Below are 12,945 nucleotides of genomic sequence, written 5' to 3'. Positions count from 1 at the left end.
GTGGGTCTAGGCCTGAGCAAGCAGGGGATTGGGTAGAAGGAAAGTGACTGAGGCCTGTCAAAAGCAGAGTGGTGCATATATCACTTAGCTGGTGAGGATATGGGTTTGGGGAAATAAGGAAGTTTGGGACATTCTCATGGCCTGTTCCAAGGAAACTTATAAACTCATCTTCATAAATTATTATTTTTTTCTGTATTAAATTCCACTGGGAATTTAACAACTTATGTAATTTAATGGAACTACTTATTTATGTAGCAGGAAGGCAGCAGTCTCTATAGTCAGGCAGTTTGAGTTTCAATTGTGGATCTACTCTTTACTGGCTGTGAGATCTTGGATAAGTCATCTTACCTCTCTGATTCTCAGTTTTCTCACCTGTAGAATGAAGGTGCCTCACAGGGTTGTTGAAAGGATTAAATACATGAAAAGCCATAGCTTAAGGCCTGGCCCACATTGGGTGAGGATGAGGAGGAGGATGATGATTATGATGATAATGACACATCTGTGGGATTCAGACTTGACCTGACTTCGAGTCTCAGTTCTGCCAGTGTTCCTGTGTGACCGTGGACAGGTTTCTACCTTCTGGCCACAGCTTCCCCGTTGGTAACATGGGAGGGTTAGAGTGAATGGTGGCTATCGAATTGCTAGGATTCTTTGATCCTCAGGGAATTCTGGGTAGTTCTGAGCCCTTTCTAAGCCTACTGAGCTTCTCCTTGCTCTTCATAATGAGCCTGAAGCAGGAAAAGGCTCCTATGGACTGGGTGGAGTATCTCTGAAACCCTGAACCTTGGAGAGTCCTGTGTATTTTCCAGCCTGAGTACCTTTCTGAGCATCTCTTGGAAGATAACTCTGTGGTCCCAGGAAGGCCAGCCCATAACTATGTAGGAAGGAGAAGCTCACTTGAAGCTGATGGATCAGACTCTCTAAGTGAGCCTCCTGGAAGCCATGGCAAAAAGAGAAAAAACTGAGATAACTTAGTTCTCATTTTCTGAGAAAAGGAAAGAGGCCTATTCTTTTTTTTTTTTTTTTTTTTTTTTTTTTAGACTGAGTCTTGCTCTGTCATCCAGTCTGGAGTACAGTGGTACAATCTTGGCTCACTGTAACCTCCATTTCCTGAGTTCAAATGAATCTCATGCCTCAGCTCTCCTGATTAGGTGGTACTATAGGCGTGTGCCACCATGCCCAGCTAATTTTCATATTTTTAGTAGAGACAGGGTTTTGTCATGTTGCCCAGGAGGCTGGTCTCAAACTCTGGGGCTCAAGTGATCCTCCTGTCTCGGCCTCCCAGAGTGCTGGTATTACAGGTTTGAACCACCGTGCCCTGCCAGGAAGTAGGCCTATTCTATAGGCTTACCTGCAGAAAAAATAATTTCCTGCATACATTCAATTATTTGTTTCATTCAGTCACTCTTTACTGAGCAGTGACAATTGCCCAGTGCTGTTGAAAACACTGAGTTCAAGGAGGCTACCGGGGAGCAGACGGTATGTAGCCCTGCAAAAAATTTTAATGCAAAACAGATATAGAAGATATACCTCAAGTCACTGTGCCTTCCACTGCCAAATCATCATATTATTGACCATATAATGAATGTTAACTTTCACAGAGGGACATTTGCCGTACCTAGGAATGTTTTATGTAGGAGTTCTGGGGCCAGGCACTGTAACTCACACTTGTAATTTCAGCACTTTGGAAGACCCAGGTGGGCAGATTGCTTAAGCCTAGGAGTTCAAGATGAGCCTGGGCAACATGGCAAAATCCTGTCTCTACCAAAAATATATAAAAATTAGCCAGGTGTGATGGCGGGCATCTGTAATCCCAGTTACTTGAGAGGCTGAGGCAGGAGAATTGCGTGAACCTGGGAGGCAGAGGTTGCAGTGAGCCAAGATCGCGCTCAAGTCTGGCAAAACTCCATTGAGAGAGAGAGAGAGAGAGGAGGGATGGAGGGAAGGGAAGGGAAGGAAGGAAGGAAAGGAGGGAGGGAGGGGAGGGTGAAGGTCGGAGGTCAGAAGGTCTTCACACAGTTCCCACTGGTTACATTTAGTGTGTGTCCATGTCCTTTATATGTTTTTCTATGGAGGTCTATAGCTTTTTTGGTTTTGTTTTTCTACTTTCTGTTGAAGTATAACATAATAACATACATAAAATAAGGACACTGTCCTTAAGGGTACCCCTGAATGGATTGTTACATATGTATAGATCCATTAAATGTCTTTTAAGTCCCATCATTTCGTATCTAAGTTGTTTCTAAAATATTGCAATTATAAACAATGAAATAATGAACATCTTTGGGAATCAAACTTAGTTTCCCCAGTACCTTATTAAGATAAATTTCAAAGAGAAAAGATCAAGTTCCAATGGTAACAAAAGCCAGATTTGATATGTACTGTTTCATTTAATCATCATGACGACCCTCTAAGGTGGGGACAGTCATTCTGCCTGATTTGTATTCGGACAGCTTGGGTCCAACTTCCCATCGTTCCCCTACCACTGTCATCCTGAGATCACAATTTCTATCCACTTCTTCCCCTCTCTCTCTCCTCATTATCTGTGTCCCCTGTCCACACCACAGATCAAGGAGCTGCAGCTGGTGCTGGCTGAGGCCCACGACAGCCTCCGGGGCTTGCAAGAGCAGCTCTCCCAGGAGCGGCAGCTGCGAAAGGAGGAGGCCGACAATTTCAACCAAAAAATGGTCCAGGTGCGTGGTGCCCAGCGCTTTCCAGGCAGCTATTCCTACAGCCTCTTTGAGCTGGAAGCAGAGGCCTTGAGGATCTATGGGCCCTCTGAAGTCAAGAATGTCAGGGCAGGCTGGGCGTGGTAGCTCACCCCTGTAATCCCAGCACTTTGGGAGGTCGAGGCAGGCAGATCACTTGAGGCCAGGAGTTTGAGACCAACCTGGCCAACATGGTGAAACCCCGCCTCTACTAAAAATACAAAAATTAGCCAGGCATGCTTGTGCATGCCTGTAATCCCAGCTACTCGGGAGGCTGAGGCAAGAGAATCGCTTGAACCCAGGAGGCGGAGGTTACAGTGAGCCAAGATTGTCCCACTGCAGTCTAGCCTGGGCGACAGAGTGATCTCAAAAAAAAAAAAAAAGGAATGAAAGAATTAAGGGAAACCTGAGTCTTCAGCCCCTTTGCCCTGCTGGGATGTTATTGCACATGCCATTGTGCATTAGCTGTGTAACAGGACTATCATTGGCTGCCTGTGGGACCTGGGGCCAGTCCTGTTTTCTCTCAGGACCTCAGTTTCCCATTTATGAATGGTGCCCTTATCAGACCTGGCTTCTAATCAAGATAAGAGTTCTGGAATAACATTTGTTAAGCCCTTTCTGTATGCTGGGCCTGTCCAATGCACTTTCCACCCATTATGTCTTTTAATCCTTGTGCCCTCCCTTATCACCATTTTGCAGATGGGGAAACTGATGCCCAGAGAGCCAGAGTGCTCTGCCCAGGGTTGCACATCTGCAGCAGAGCTGGGCCTCTAATCCAGGTCCCTCTGTTAGCCGTGACTCTGCATTTTTTCCTAGGGTGTTGCCTAGTCATCAGCCATCCTCAACCCTGGCACGCCCTTTGCTCTCCGCACGTCACCCCTCCCTGCTATCATCACTCACCCTCGCAGGTTCCTCACTGAACATAAGAGTCCACGTGAGACATTTGGTTCCCAAGAGGTGCTCAGTATATGATGTCATGGTTTTTTAGTCAGAGCCAGGGTCAAATCCCAGCTCCTTCAGTGATGTGTCACTGTGGCTGCAGTAGCAGAGGGCAGTGCTCATCTGAATAGATTGCACCACGCGTGGTGGGATCCCGGGCAGGGATCACTCACAGGCACCACCCAGACTTTCCTCCCTGCCCCAGTCCAGGGGCCCGGAAAGGGGTGGGGGAGGGGGAAGGGCCCTGAGATTGCTCAAGCTCTTGTCCCCCGGCAGCTGAAGGAGGACCAGCAGAGGGCGCTCCTGAGGCGGGAGTTTGAGCTGCAGAGTCTGAGCCTCCAGCGGAGGCTGGAGCAGAAATTCTGGAGCCAGGAGAAGAACATGCTGGTGCAGGAGTCCCAGCAGTTCAAGCACAACTTCCTGCTGCTCTTCATGAAGCTCAGGTGGTTCCTCAAGCGCTGGCGGCAGGGCAAGGTTTTGCCCAGCGAGGGGGATGACTTCCTCGAGGTAAGATTGGGCCTGGGCCTGGGACTGGGAGTGTGGGCTGGGGAGAGAGGGACAGGGAAGGGACGCCCAGCTGGATTTGACACAGCTCCTAGGCTCGCATACCTGCCATCAGCATGCAGGCTTCCTTCCCTGCATTTGTTGCTCTTTTTTTTTTTTTTTTTTTTTGAGATGGAGTCTCTCTCTGTCGCCCAGGCCTGAGTGAAGTGGCACAGTCTCGGCTCACTGCAATCTCCGTCCGTCTCCCGGGTTCAAGCAATTCTCCTGCCTCAGCCTCCCGAGTAGCTGGGACTGCAGGCGCCTGTCACCATGCCCTGCTAATTTTTGTAGAGATGGGGTTTCACCATGTTGACCAGGCTGGTCTCGAACTCCTGACCATGTGATCCGCCCGCCTCAGCCTCCCAAAGTGCTGGGATTACAGGTGTTAGCCACCGCACCTGGCCATTGTTGCTCTTTACTGGGCATGTGGAGGGTGCTTGCTGGGGGTACCATGAGGAAGATGACACGCTTGGTCCCGGCCTCAATAGCAGAAAGGATCCTTGGGGCTGGCAGGTCTCTAACACAGAGTCCTCAGAGGCAGCAGTATTGAGGTGAATGTAGGAATCTAGTTTTGTAGTAGCATCAGGTACAGGTATACATTTTTATTCAGTGCCCTGGGAGGCTCCCCTGGGCCCCTTCCCAGAATTTTTTTTTTTTTTTTTTTTTTTTTGAGACAGAGTCTCACTCTGTTACCCAGGCTGGAGTGCAGTGCCACGATCTTGGCTCACTGCAATCTCCACCTCCCGGGTTCAAGGAATTCTGCCTCAGCCTCCCGAGTAGCTGGGATTACAGGCACGTGGCACCATACCCAGCTAATTTTTGTATTTTTAGTAAAGACAGGTTTTCTCCATGTTGGCCAGGCTAGTCTCTTGAACTCCTGACCTCAAGTAATCCATCCGCCTTGGTCTCCCAAAGTGCTAGGATTACAGGCATCAGCCACCATGCCCAGCTGAAAGATATATTTATTTAACAAGAGGGAGTAGGGTGGCTTAAAAACACTGGTGATAGTACAGGTGGTATTAGGGTGTGGCAGGAAATGTGTGGGGGCAGAGCTTTGGGAATGTATGAAGCTTAGAAAGGACCCACCTGGCCCATTCGTGCCCCAGTCTGTGCAGGACCCTCTGCTGCTCAAAGCCCCTGTCTCCTGTCATTAGCACAGCAGCAGGGAGGAGAAGGGGACTTACAAGGATGTCAGACCTTGGTCACACTCATCTTAGTTGACATTGCTCACTTTGGCCTTGTCCTTTTGGGTTCAGGTACCTCGAATCTAGCCCAGGCTTGGCCCTCCTCGTCCAGGCTACTGTCTGTAGGCCCCTTTCCGGATAAAATAGGGAGCATTGGCATGCCTCAAGTTGCCACGTACGCCATCAGGGGTACTCCAGAGGAGCCCAGATGCCCTAGGAGCCAGGCATGACAGTTAGACCTGAGTGTATAGCAAGACCCTGCATCACCCTATCTCAGTGGAGCTCATCATTCTCGAAGGCCACCAGCTCCTCCCCAGGGCCTCATGGGAGAGTCCCTACCGCCATTCCATGGGCCCACACCCTGCTGCCCTGGCCCTGCAGTGCCTGACACAGGGCCGCTCCTGGGAGCATCAGCCTCGGGCCTCTTGTCTGAAGCTGTCTCTTCTGTGACGTTTGGAAACATAGGAGCCGTCTCACCTGTTTGGAAGTCTCACGGTCCTCTGGACGAAGCCCAGTTTAAGGGAATGACCTGCAGGCCACACAGTCTATATTTTAAGTCAATTTGTCTGACTTAAAATATGACCTGCAGGCCACACAGTCTATATTTTAAGTCAGTTTGTCTGACTTGAACCCTCCACATTTGGTGAAAACCTTTCTAGCCATTTCCATATCCTAGAGTAAGAGAGAAACTTACTTTAGGAAAGGAAAAAATAGAGTATAAACAGAAAATTGGCCAGGTGCGGTGGCTCACGCCTGTAATCTCAGCACTTCAAGAGGCTAAGGTGGGCAGATCACTTGAGGTCAGGAGTTAGAGACCAGCCTGGCCAACATGGTGAAACCCCATCTCTACTAAAAATACAAAAATTAGCTGGGAACGGTGGCGCACACCGGTAGTTCCAGCTGCTTGGGAGCCTGAAGCAGGAGAATCTCTTGAACCTGCAAGGCAGAGGTTGCAGTGAGCCAAGATCATACCATTGCACTCCAGCCTGGGTGACACAGTGAGACTCCGTCTCAAAAAAAATAAAGAGACACAGAAAATTACATAACATATATGCCTCTAATTAAGAAATATGTACATTTACCAAAATAGACATAATTAATAAGATATAAACATAATCATGCTGGGCACAGTGGCTCGCACCTATAATCCCCGCATTTTGGGAGGCTGAGGCAGGAGGATTGCTTGAGCACAGAAGATGACTCATTCCCTTTTGCCTTATTTCCATCCTGAACTAGGTCCCTGATCTCCTTGGCTGGCCCTGGACTCTTGCCCAGAATCCATCAGCAATAAATCCAAGCCCCCAGCAAGATCACTTCTGTCCACCCAAACCTTTGGTCATCCTTATGTAGCATTGTGGGAGTGCACGTGGCCTTTTCATTTCAACCGCAGTGCCTGCCTTGACCCAGCCTGTCAACATGGTTATTTCAGAGTGACTTTCAGGGATGCTTCCTGGTCTTTGGGGCAGAATAGATGTCGTGGGAGGCTAGGAGGGCCTGACTGTCCGGCCGTGCTCCTCGACCTACATGGTGCCCAAGGTTGGAATTAAAATTTGGGAAAACTTCCCACCTGCAGTTAAGCATGGTTTTTAAAAAACAGGTGAACAGCATGAAGGAGCTGTACCTGCTGATGGAGGAAGAGGAGATAAACGCTCAGCATTCTGATAACAAGGCCTGCACGGGGGACAGCTGGACCCAGAACACGGTGTGTTTCCAGCCCCTTCGCGGTCCTGTTGTGTCCGTTCATTCCTTTGTCTGCTCAGTGATCAATTCCTACTGCTTTCTCTGACCCCATTCCTGGACACTGGAGTTGCAGAAGGTTATTGCCTGGTCAGCCCAGGGCAGTAACAGAATCCAGATGATGGACTGTGAGGTCATAGGCAAGACAGCAAGTAATTATCTTTGCAGTATAGGGGACAGCATCACAGTGAAGGGGTCATAGATGATGGGTTTTGAAGGATGTATAGGAGTTTACCTAATAGAGAATGGGGGAAAGACTATTTTGGACCAAGAGAACTGTGTGTGCTAAGGTGTGGCAAGGTGTTTTGGTATTGAGTAAGGTGTGGCAGGGTGTTTTGGTATTGAGTATGGCTTGGGAGGTACATGGTGAGGGTAAGGACATCAGGCTAGAAGCATCTGAAGAGGGGCCTTGTGGTCTAGGGTCAGGAACCTTCAAATCAAGCCATAAGTCAGAGAGAACAGTGGGGTCCAGATCCCAGGGTCACACACGGTAAGCTGGGGTAGGGATGGGAAATGAGGGCATGGGCCCAGGAAAGAAGATTTGGGACCAAGTCAGGCAAACTGAGGGAGTCTGCATGAATTCGACCCCACACTGGCCTGCGTGTGTCAGAGAGGATCCTGAGTGAGGAGAAAGACCCACGGCCCAGACGCTACAGAGCCTTGAAGAAGCCAGATGGTTCAGCTCAGAGTTAGGCTGAATAATTATTATTGTAACTGCAGGGTTTTTTTTCTTGGTGTCAGATTTGGGACTCATGTCAGCCTAGGAGGTAGCCAGGGCTGGGCTTGTCATTCCCATGTTATGGGTGAGATGACCTAGAGAGGCCGTGGGACTTGCCTGAGGCCTCATGGAGTCCCAAGCTGGACTCCTAAGTGAGTTCTCTGAGCCTAGATTCCCCTCCCTACCCGCCGAGGCTCTTGACTCGGGTTTTGCCTTCTGTCTGCAGCCCAATGAGTACATCAAGACACTGGCCGACATGAAGGTGACGCTGAAGGAGCTGTGCTGGCTGCTCCGGGATGAACGCCGTGGTCTGACGGAGCTTCAGCAACAATTTGCTAAGGCCAAGGCTACCTGGGAGACAGAGCGGGCAGAGCTCAAGGGCCATACCACCCAGGTGAGCCGCCCACCTGTGAGAAGCCTCTCCCATCTCACCCAAGCTTTTAGCTGTCAGATCGGAGTAGGATGCCAAGGCCATGCTCCTAGAGGAATAAGAACCCCTTTGCTTCACCTGTGGCCCAGAGAGGGCAAGAGACTTGCCTAAAGTCACACAGCAAGGGTATCAGAAATGGTGGGGAATGGGAGTCACGGGGAAAGGGAAGGAAGGTGAGGGATTGCACCCTGGGCTCACAGGTGAGGCTGGCGTGCACCCCCACTGTCTGCTGTCCTCATTTGCTCCTTCCTTTCCTCATAAGCACTCCTTCAGCCCCCACTGCCTGGCTTTGTTTTGCTCCCTCCACTCAAACTGGGGGCCCCCTCAACTCCCCAGCGTGCCCAAAGGAGCTTTAACCAGGAGCCCTGTGGGTTTGGGTTTGGGGTCTGCTGTGCACCTGAGGCTGACTTGCCACCTCCTTTGGCCTGAAGGGTGAGAGGGTAGGCTTCCTCCCACTCGGAGAGAATGCTGTGACCCCACAGCTCGGGCTCCAGCTTCTTCCATCCAGCCTGCCCCTGCCGCAAACTGTCTTCCCAGGCGGCAGCAGCCTCTGGGAGGCAGGCACTCCGATGGTCTCTGCTAGACAGGTGACAAAACTGGCACAGATGAGTTACATTTATCTCCCAAGGTCACCCGGCTAATAAGTGGCAGACTGACCCTTGCCCCCCCAAACCTCTAATCCCTGGCTCCCTGTGACCCCAATTCCACCTTCTTTTTTATTTATTTATTTTTTTTGAGACAGAATCTCACTGTGTCACCCAGGCTGGAGTGCAGTGGTGCAATCTTGGATCACTGCAACCTCTGCCACCTGGGTTCAAGCGATTCTCCTGCCTCAGCCTCCAAAGTAACTGGGATTATAGATGGCATACCACCACACCCAGCTAATTTTTGTATTTTTAGTAGAGATGGGGTTTTACCATGTTGGCCAGGCTAGTCTTGAACTTCTGATCTCAAGTGATCTGCCTGCCTTGGCCTCCCAAAATGCTGGGAGTACAGGCGTGACCCACCATGCCTGGCCCCAATTCCACCTTCTTCCCACTGCTCAGTCTCCTGGCTGCTTCCTGGGGCCACTACTCTCCCCTCCTAACCCTCTCTGCAGCTCTCACAGCTCCCTCCATCTGCACTGTCCACTATACCTGCTGCCCCCAAAGACCTGGGCATTTCAGGTGCTCCTCCCACCAAGAACCTGACCAGCCCATGGGGGTTGATGTGGGGCACTGAGTCTAAAGTTTGCACATTCGCCTTCCTGCCACCCTGAGGTCTGAGGCCAAGAAAACCATCTTGCCGGAGTGACCACTAGTAATCTTGCAGAGTTTTCATGAGGATACTGACATCATACCTGAAAAGCCCACAGCAGAGCTTGGCTTATAGAAAGAACTCTTCAAACCCTTATTGTGTGGAGGGGTTAGGGGTTAGTTCTGAGTGAGGAGGACTAAGCTGGGTTAGTCCCTGGTGAGGGGTCGTCTGAGGGGACCTCTCCCCTTTTCCCCTGCTGGCACCTGGGAGGGAAGGAGAGAGGAGGGCCGAGAGGAGTGACCTCTTGCTGCCAGCTGCTCAGTCTGCTTCTTTCCGCAGATGGAGCTGAAGGCGGGGAAGGGGGCTGGGGAGCGGGCAGGGCCCGACTGGAAGGCAGCCCTACAGAGGGAGCGTGAGGAGCAGCAGCACCTCCTGGCTGAGTCCTACAGCGCTGTCATGGAGCTGACGCGGCAGCTGCAGATCAGCGAGCGCAACTGGAGCCAGGAGAAGCTGCAGCTGGTGGAGCGGCTGCAGGGTGAGAAGCAGCAGGTGGAGCAGCAGGTGAAGGAGCTGCAGAACCGCCTAAGCCAGGTGAGGCCCACCCCTGCCAAGCTACTTCCATCCGCAAGGGAGAGTTGCTACAGAAATGATTCAGAAGCAGGAACTCCTTCAGGTATAGCTGGATCTAGGTGCTCGTCCAGTGAGGTCTGGCACAGCATCTCCTTCGGGTATAGCTGGATCCAGGCACTTAGAGAATGCAGTGGGAACTAGATCTTCCTCTCTGCCTCTGCCTGTCAGGCCTGCTTTCCTCTGTGTTAGCTTTACTCTTAAATAAGTTGTTCCCAAATATGGCCACCGTTAGTTTCATGCTCATATCTTACAGCTTAGCAAGTACAGTGGATTGGCCAGATATGGGTCATGTGCCCATCCCTGGAGCCTACCCAAACTCAGGAACCAAGAGGGAGGAACCAAGAGTGGTTCCCATGGGAAAACTGGGAGGCCTCCAATCAAAAGAAGGAGGAAAGGAAAAGCAGTCATTGACCCTCACTCCCCATTATAGTTCACTTCATGCAGCCAGCCACCACCTACCATATGCTGCTCTGCTCCACTCTTGATTTTGACTTTTCCCTTCCTTTCACTTATATTTTTATTTACTTATTTATTAGAGTACAGTGTGCACGCTTGGCTCACTGCAGCCTCCGCCTCCCAGGTTCAAGTGATTCATGCGCCTCAGCCTCCTCAGTAGCTGGCATTACAGGCGTGTGCTACCACGGCTGGCTAATTTTTACGTTTTTAGTAGAGATAGGGTTTCACCATGTTGGCCAGGCTGGTCTCGAGCTCCTGGCCTCAAGTGATCCTCCCGCCTCAGCCCCCCAAAGTGCTACGATCACAGGCGTGAGCCACCATGCCCGGCTTTACTTTTATTTTATTGTTTTTAATTAATTTATTTTTTCTTTGAGACAGTCTCACTCTGTCACCCAGACTGGAATGCAGAGGTACGATCTCGGCTCACTGCAACCTCTGCCTCCCGGGTTCAAGCAGTTCTCCTGCCTCAGCCTCCCGAGTAGCTGGGACTACAGGCGCATGCCACCCCACCCGGCTAATTTTTTATTTCTGGTAGAGATGGGGTTTCACCATGTTGGCCAGGCTGGTCTCGAACTCCTGACCTCAGATGATCCGCCCACCTCGGCCTTCCAAAGTGCTGGGATTACAGGCGTGAGCCACCGCGCCTGGCCTTACTTTTAATTTTAATCACATAAACCAGGACTTCATCTTTATATAAGGTCCAAATATTACAAAGGCATATTTCAACCTACTCCCTCCATTTCTTGTCATTTTTTGTTAATTAAAAAAATTTTTTTAGGCCAGGTACAGTGGCTCACAGTAAGAAATGGGGTCTTACTGTATGGCCCAGGCTGGGCTTGAGCTCCTGGTCTCAAGCCATCCTCCTACCTCAGCGTCCCAGGTAGCTGGGCCTTTCTTGCTGTTTAAATTTATATTTACAGGGTTTTGTTCGTTTGTTTTTAAATCATTAAGTTGTAATGTCCATTTATTTATACTTTGCCTCTTTCCTGGAGAGCTGTTCACAAAAGAGTACGGAGGCCTTCCTCATTCAGTGTGCCTGGTGCCTGGTGTTCCCAGTGTGGAGATACTATGATTTGTTATCTACAGTGATTAAATCTAGATTGTTTCCAGTTTTTCACTATTGAAAGTTGTGACCTGAAACTGGATGTGGCAGTGTGCGCCTGTAGTCCCAGCTACATGGGAGGCCGAGGTGGGAGGATTGCTTGAACTCGGGAGATCAAGACTGCAGTGAGCCGTGATTGTGCCACTGCACTCCAGCCTGGGCAACAGAGTGAGACTTTTTTTTAGATACGAAGGTATCTAAAAAAAGAAAAAAAAGTTCAAGTTGTGCCTCAGTGAACATCTCCACACATATATTTCTGCACACGCATGAATATTTCAGTAGGATAGATTCCTAGAGGTGAAATTGCTAAATCCAAGGGCATAAGCATTTATAGTTGATGGTAACAGCCAGGCTGCCTTCTAGAAAAGCTTTGCCATTGTACCCTCCCACCAGCTGCACAGTTAGAAGGATGAGAAGGCCCTTTTTGCTTTATCTTTGCCAGTTGCTGTGATTACCAGTCTTTGAAACATCTGCCTAAATTAGGGTGTGAAATGCTATCTCATTGCTTTACTTTGCATTTCTCTGACTTACTGAAGGTGAGCATTTTTCATGAGTTTATTGATCTTAGGTATTTCCTCTTCCTAATGTTCTCTTCAGTACTTCAACAGCCCTGCAAGGTCACGTTCATGAAACCCCTTTTTCAGATGAGGAGACAGAGGCAAAGTGATTGGCCCAAGGTCATAAAGTGAGTGAGGGAGAGGACCAGAATCTGGCAGAACTTCCAAATCTGGAAAGTTCCTGGTCCTGGGCCATGCCCACTCTCCTGCAGGGACAGAGCTCCTGTGAGGTTCACACCTGCTAGGAGCCTGTTTTTGGGGAGTGCAGGATGGCAGGATGACTAACAAGTTCCAGAACAATCCAGGTACCACGTGGAAAGCAGGTCAGATGCATGCGTCTGTTTGCACCATCAAGCCAAATTCCTGTTTGTAAAAGAATAATTCCTTCTTATTTTATTAACAACAAAATATTTCTAAATTTCTAAATATTCTAAATTTCTAAAATGATTTTGAAATTATGAAACAAGCTTCGTGTCATCCCTGGGGGACACATCAGCCCACAGGCATGTCTTGTCAGCTCATCAGGGCACAGATTCCATGTCCTGCTGTTGTGTTCACATCAGGGACTTGCCAGCCCTCTAGCCTCTCGTGTCTCTCTGACATTCCTCTTCCTCCTGCACTTTAAACCAAATCCCCCAAAGCAGCATTCTTTACACTGGACTGACGATTAAGCCAGACTGGTGAAAGTAGCAGAGTGGCTGGTGG

General features: G+C 49.7%; 1 protein-coding gene across 1 annotated transcript in view; it reads left to right on the top strand.

Annotated features, from left to right (window-relative positions):
* Nucleotides 1–12,945, top strand: part of MTCL2 (microtubule crosslinking factor 2) — an 85,932-nt gene that overhangs the window by 49,002 nt on the left and 23,985 nt on the right. Inside the window, exons 7-11 of the mRNA XM_007964121.3 lie at nucleotides 2,568–2,693; nucleotides 3,924–4,154; nucleotides 6,972–7,076; nucleotides 8,056–8,223; nucleotides 9,835–10,086. Coding sequence (XP_007962312.3) covers nucleotides 2,568–2,693; nucleotides 3,924–4,154; nucleotides 6,972–7,076; nucleotides 8,056–8,223; nucleotides 9,835–10,086 — 882 coding nt within the window. The remainder of the gene's footprint in view (nucleotides 1–2,567; nucleotides 2,694–3,923; nucleotides 4,155–6,971; nucleotides 7,077–8,055; nucleotides 8,224–9,834; nucleotides 10,087–12,945) is intronic.

Source organism: Chlorocebus sabaeus, chromosome 2, assembly GCF_047675955.1.
Source record: "Chlorocebus sabaeus isolate Y175 chromosome 2, mChlSab1.0.hap1, whole genome shotgun sequence".
Lineage (NCBI taxonomy): Eukaryota > Metazoa > Chordata > Mammalia > Primates > Cercopithecidae > Chlorocebus > Chlorocebus sabaeus.
The sequence above is the reverse complement of the archived record's forward strand: the minus strand, read 5'-3'. Positions and strand labels throughout refer to the sequence as shown.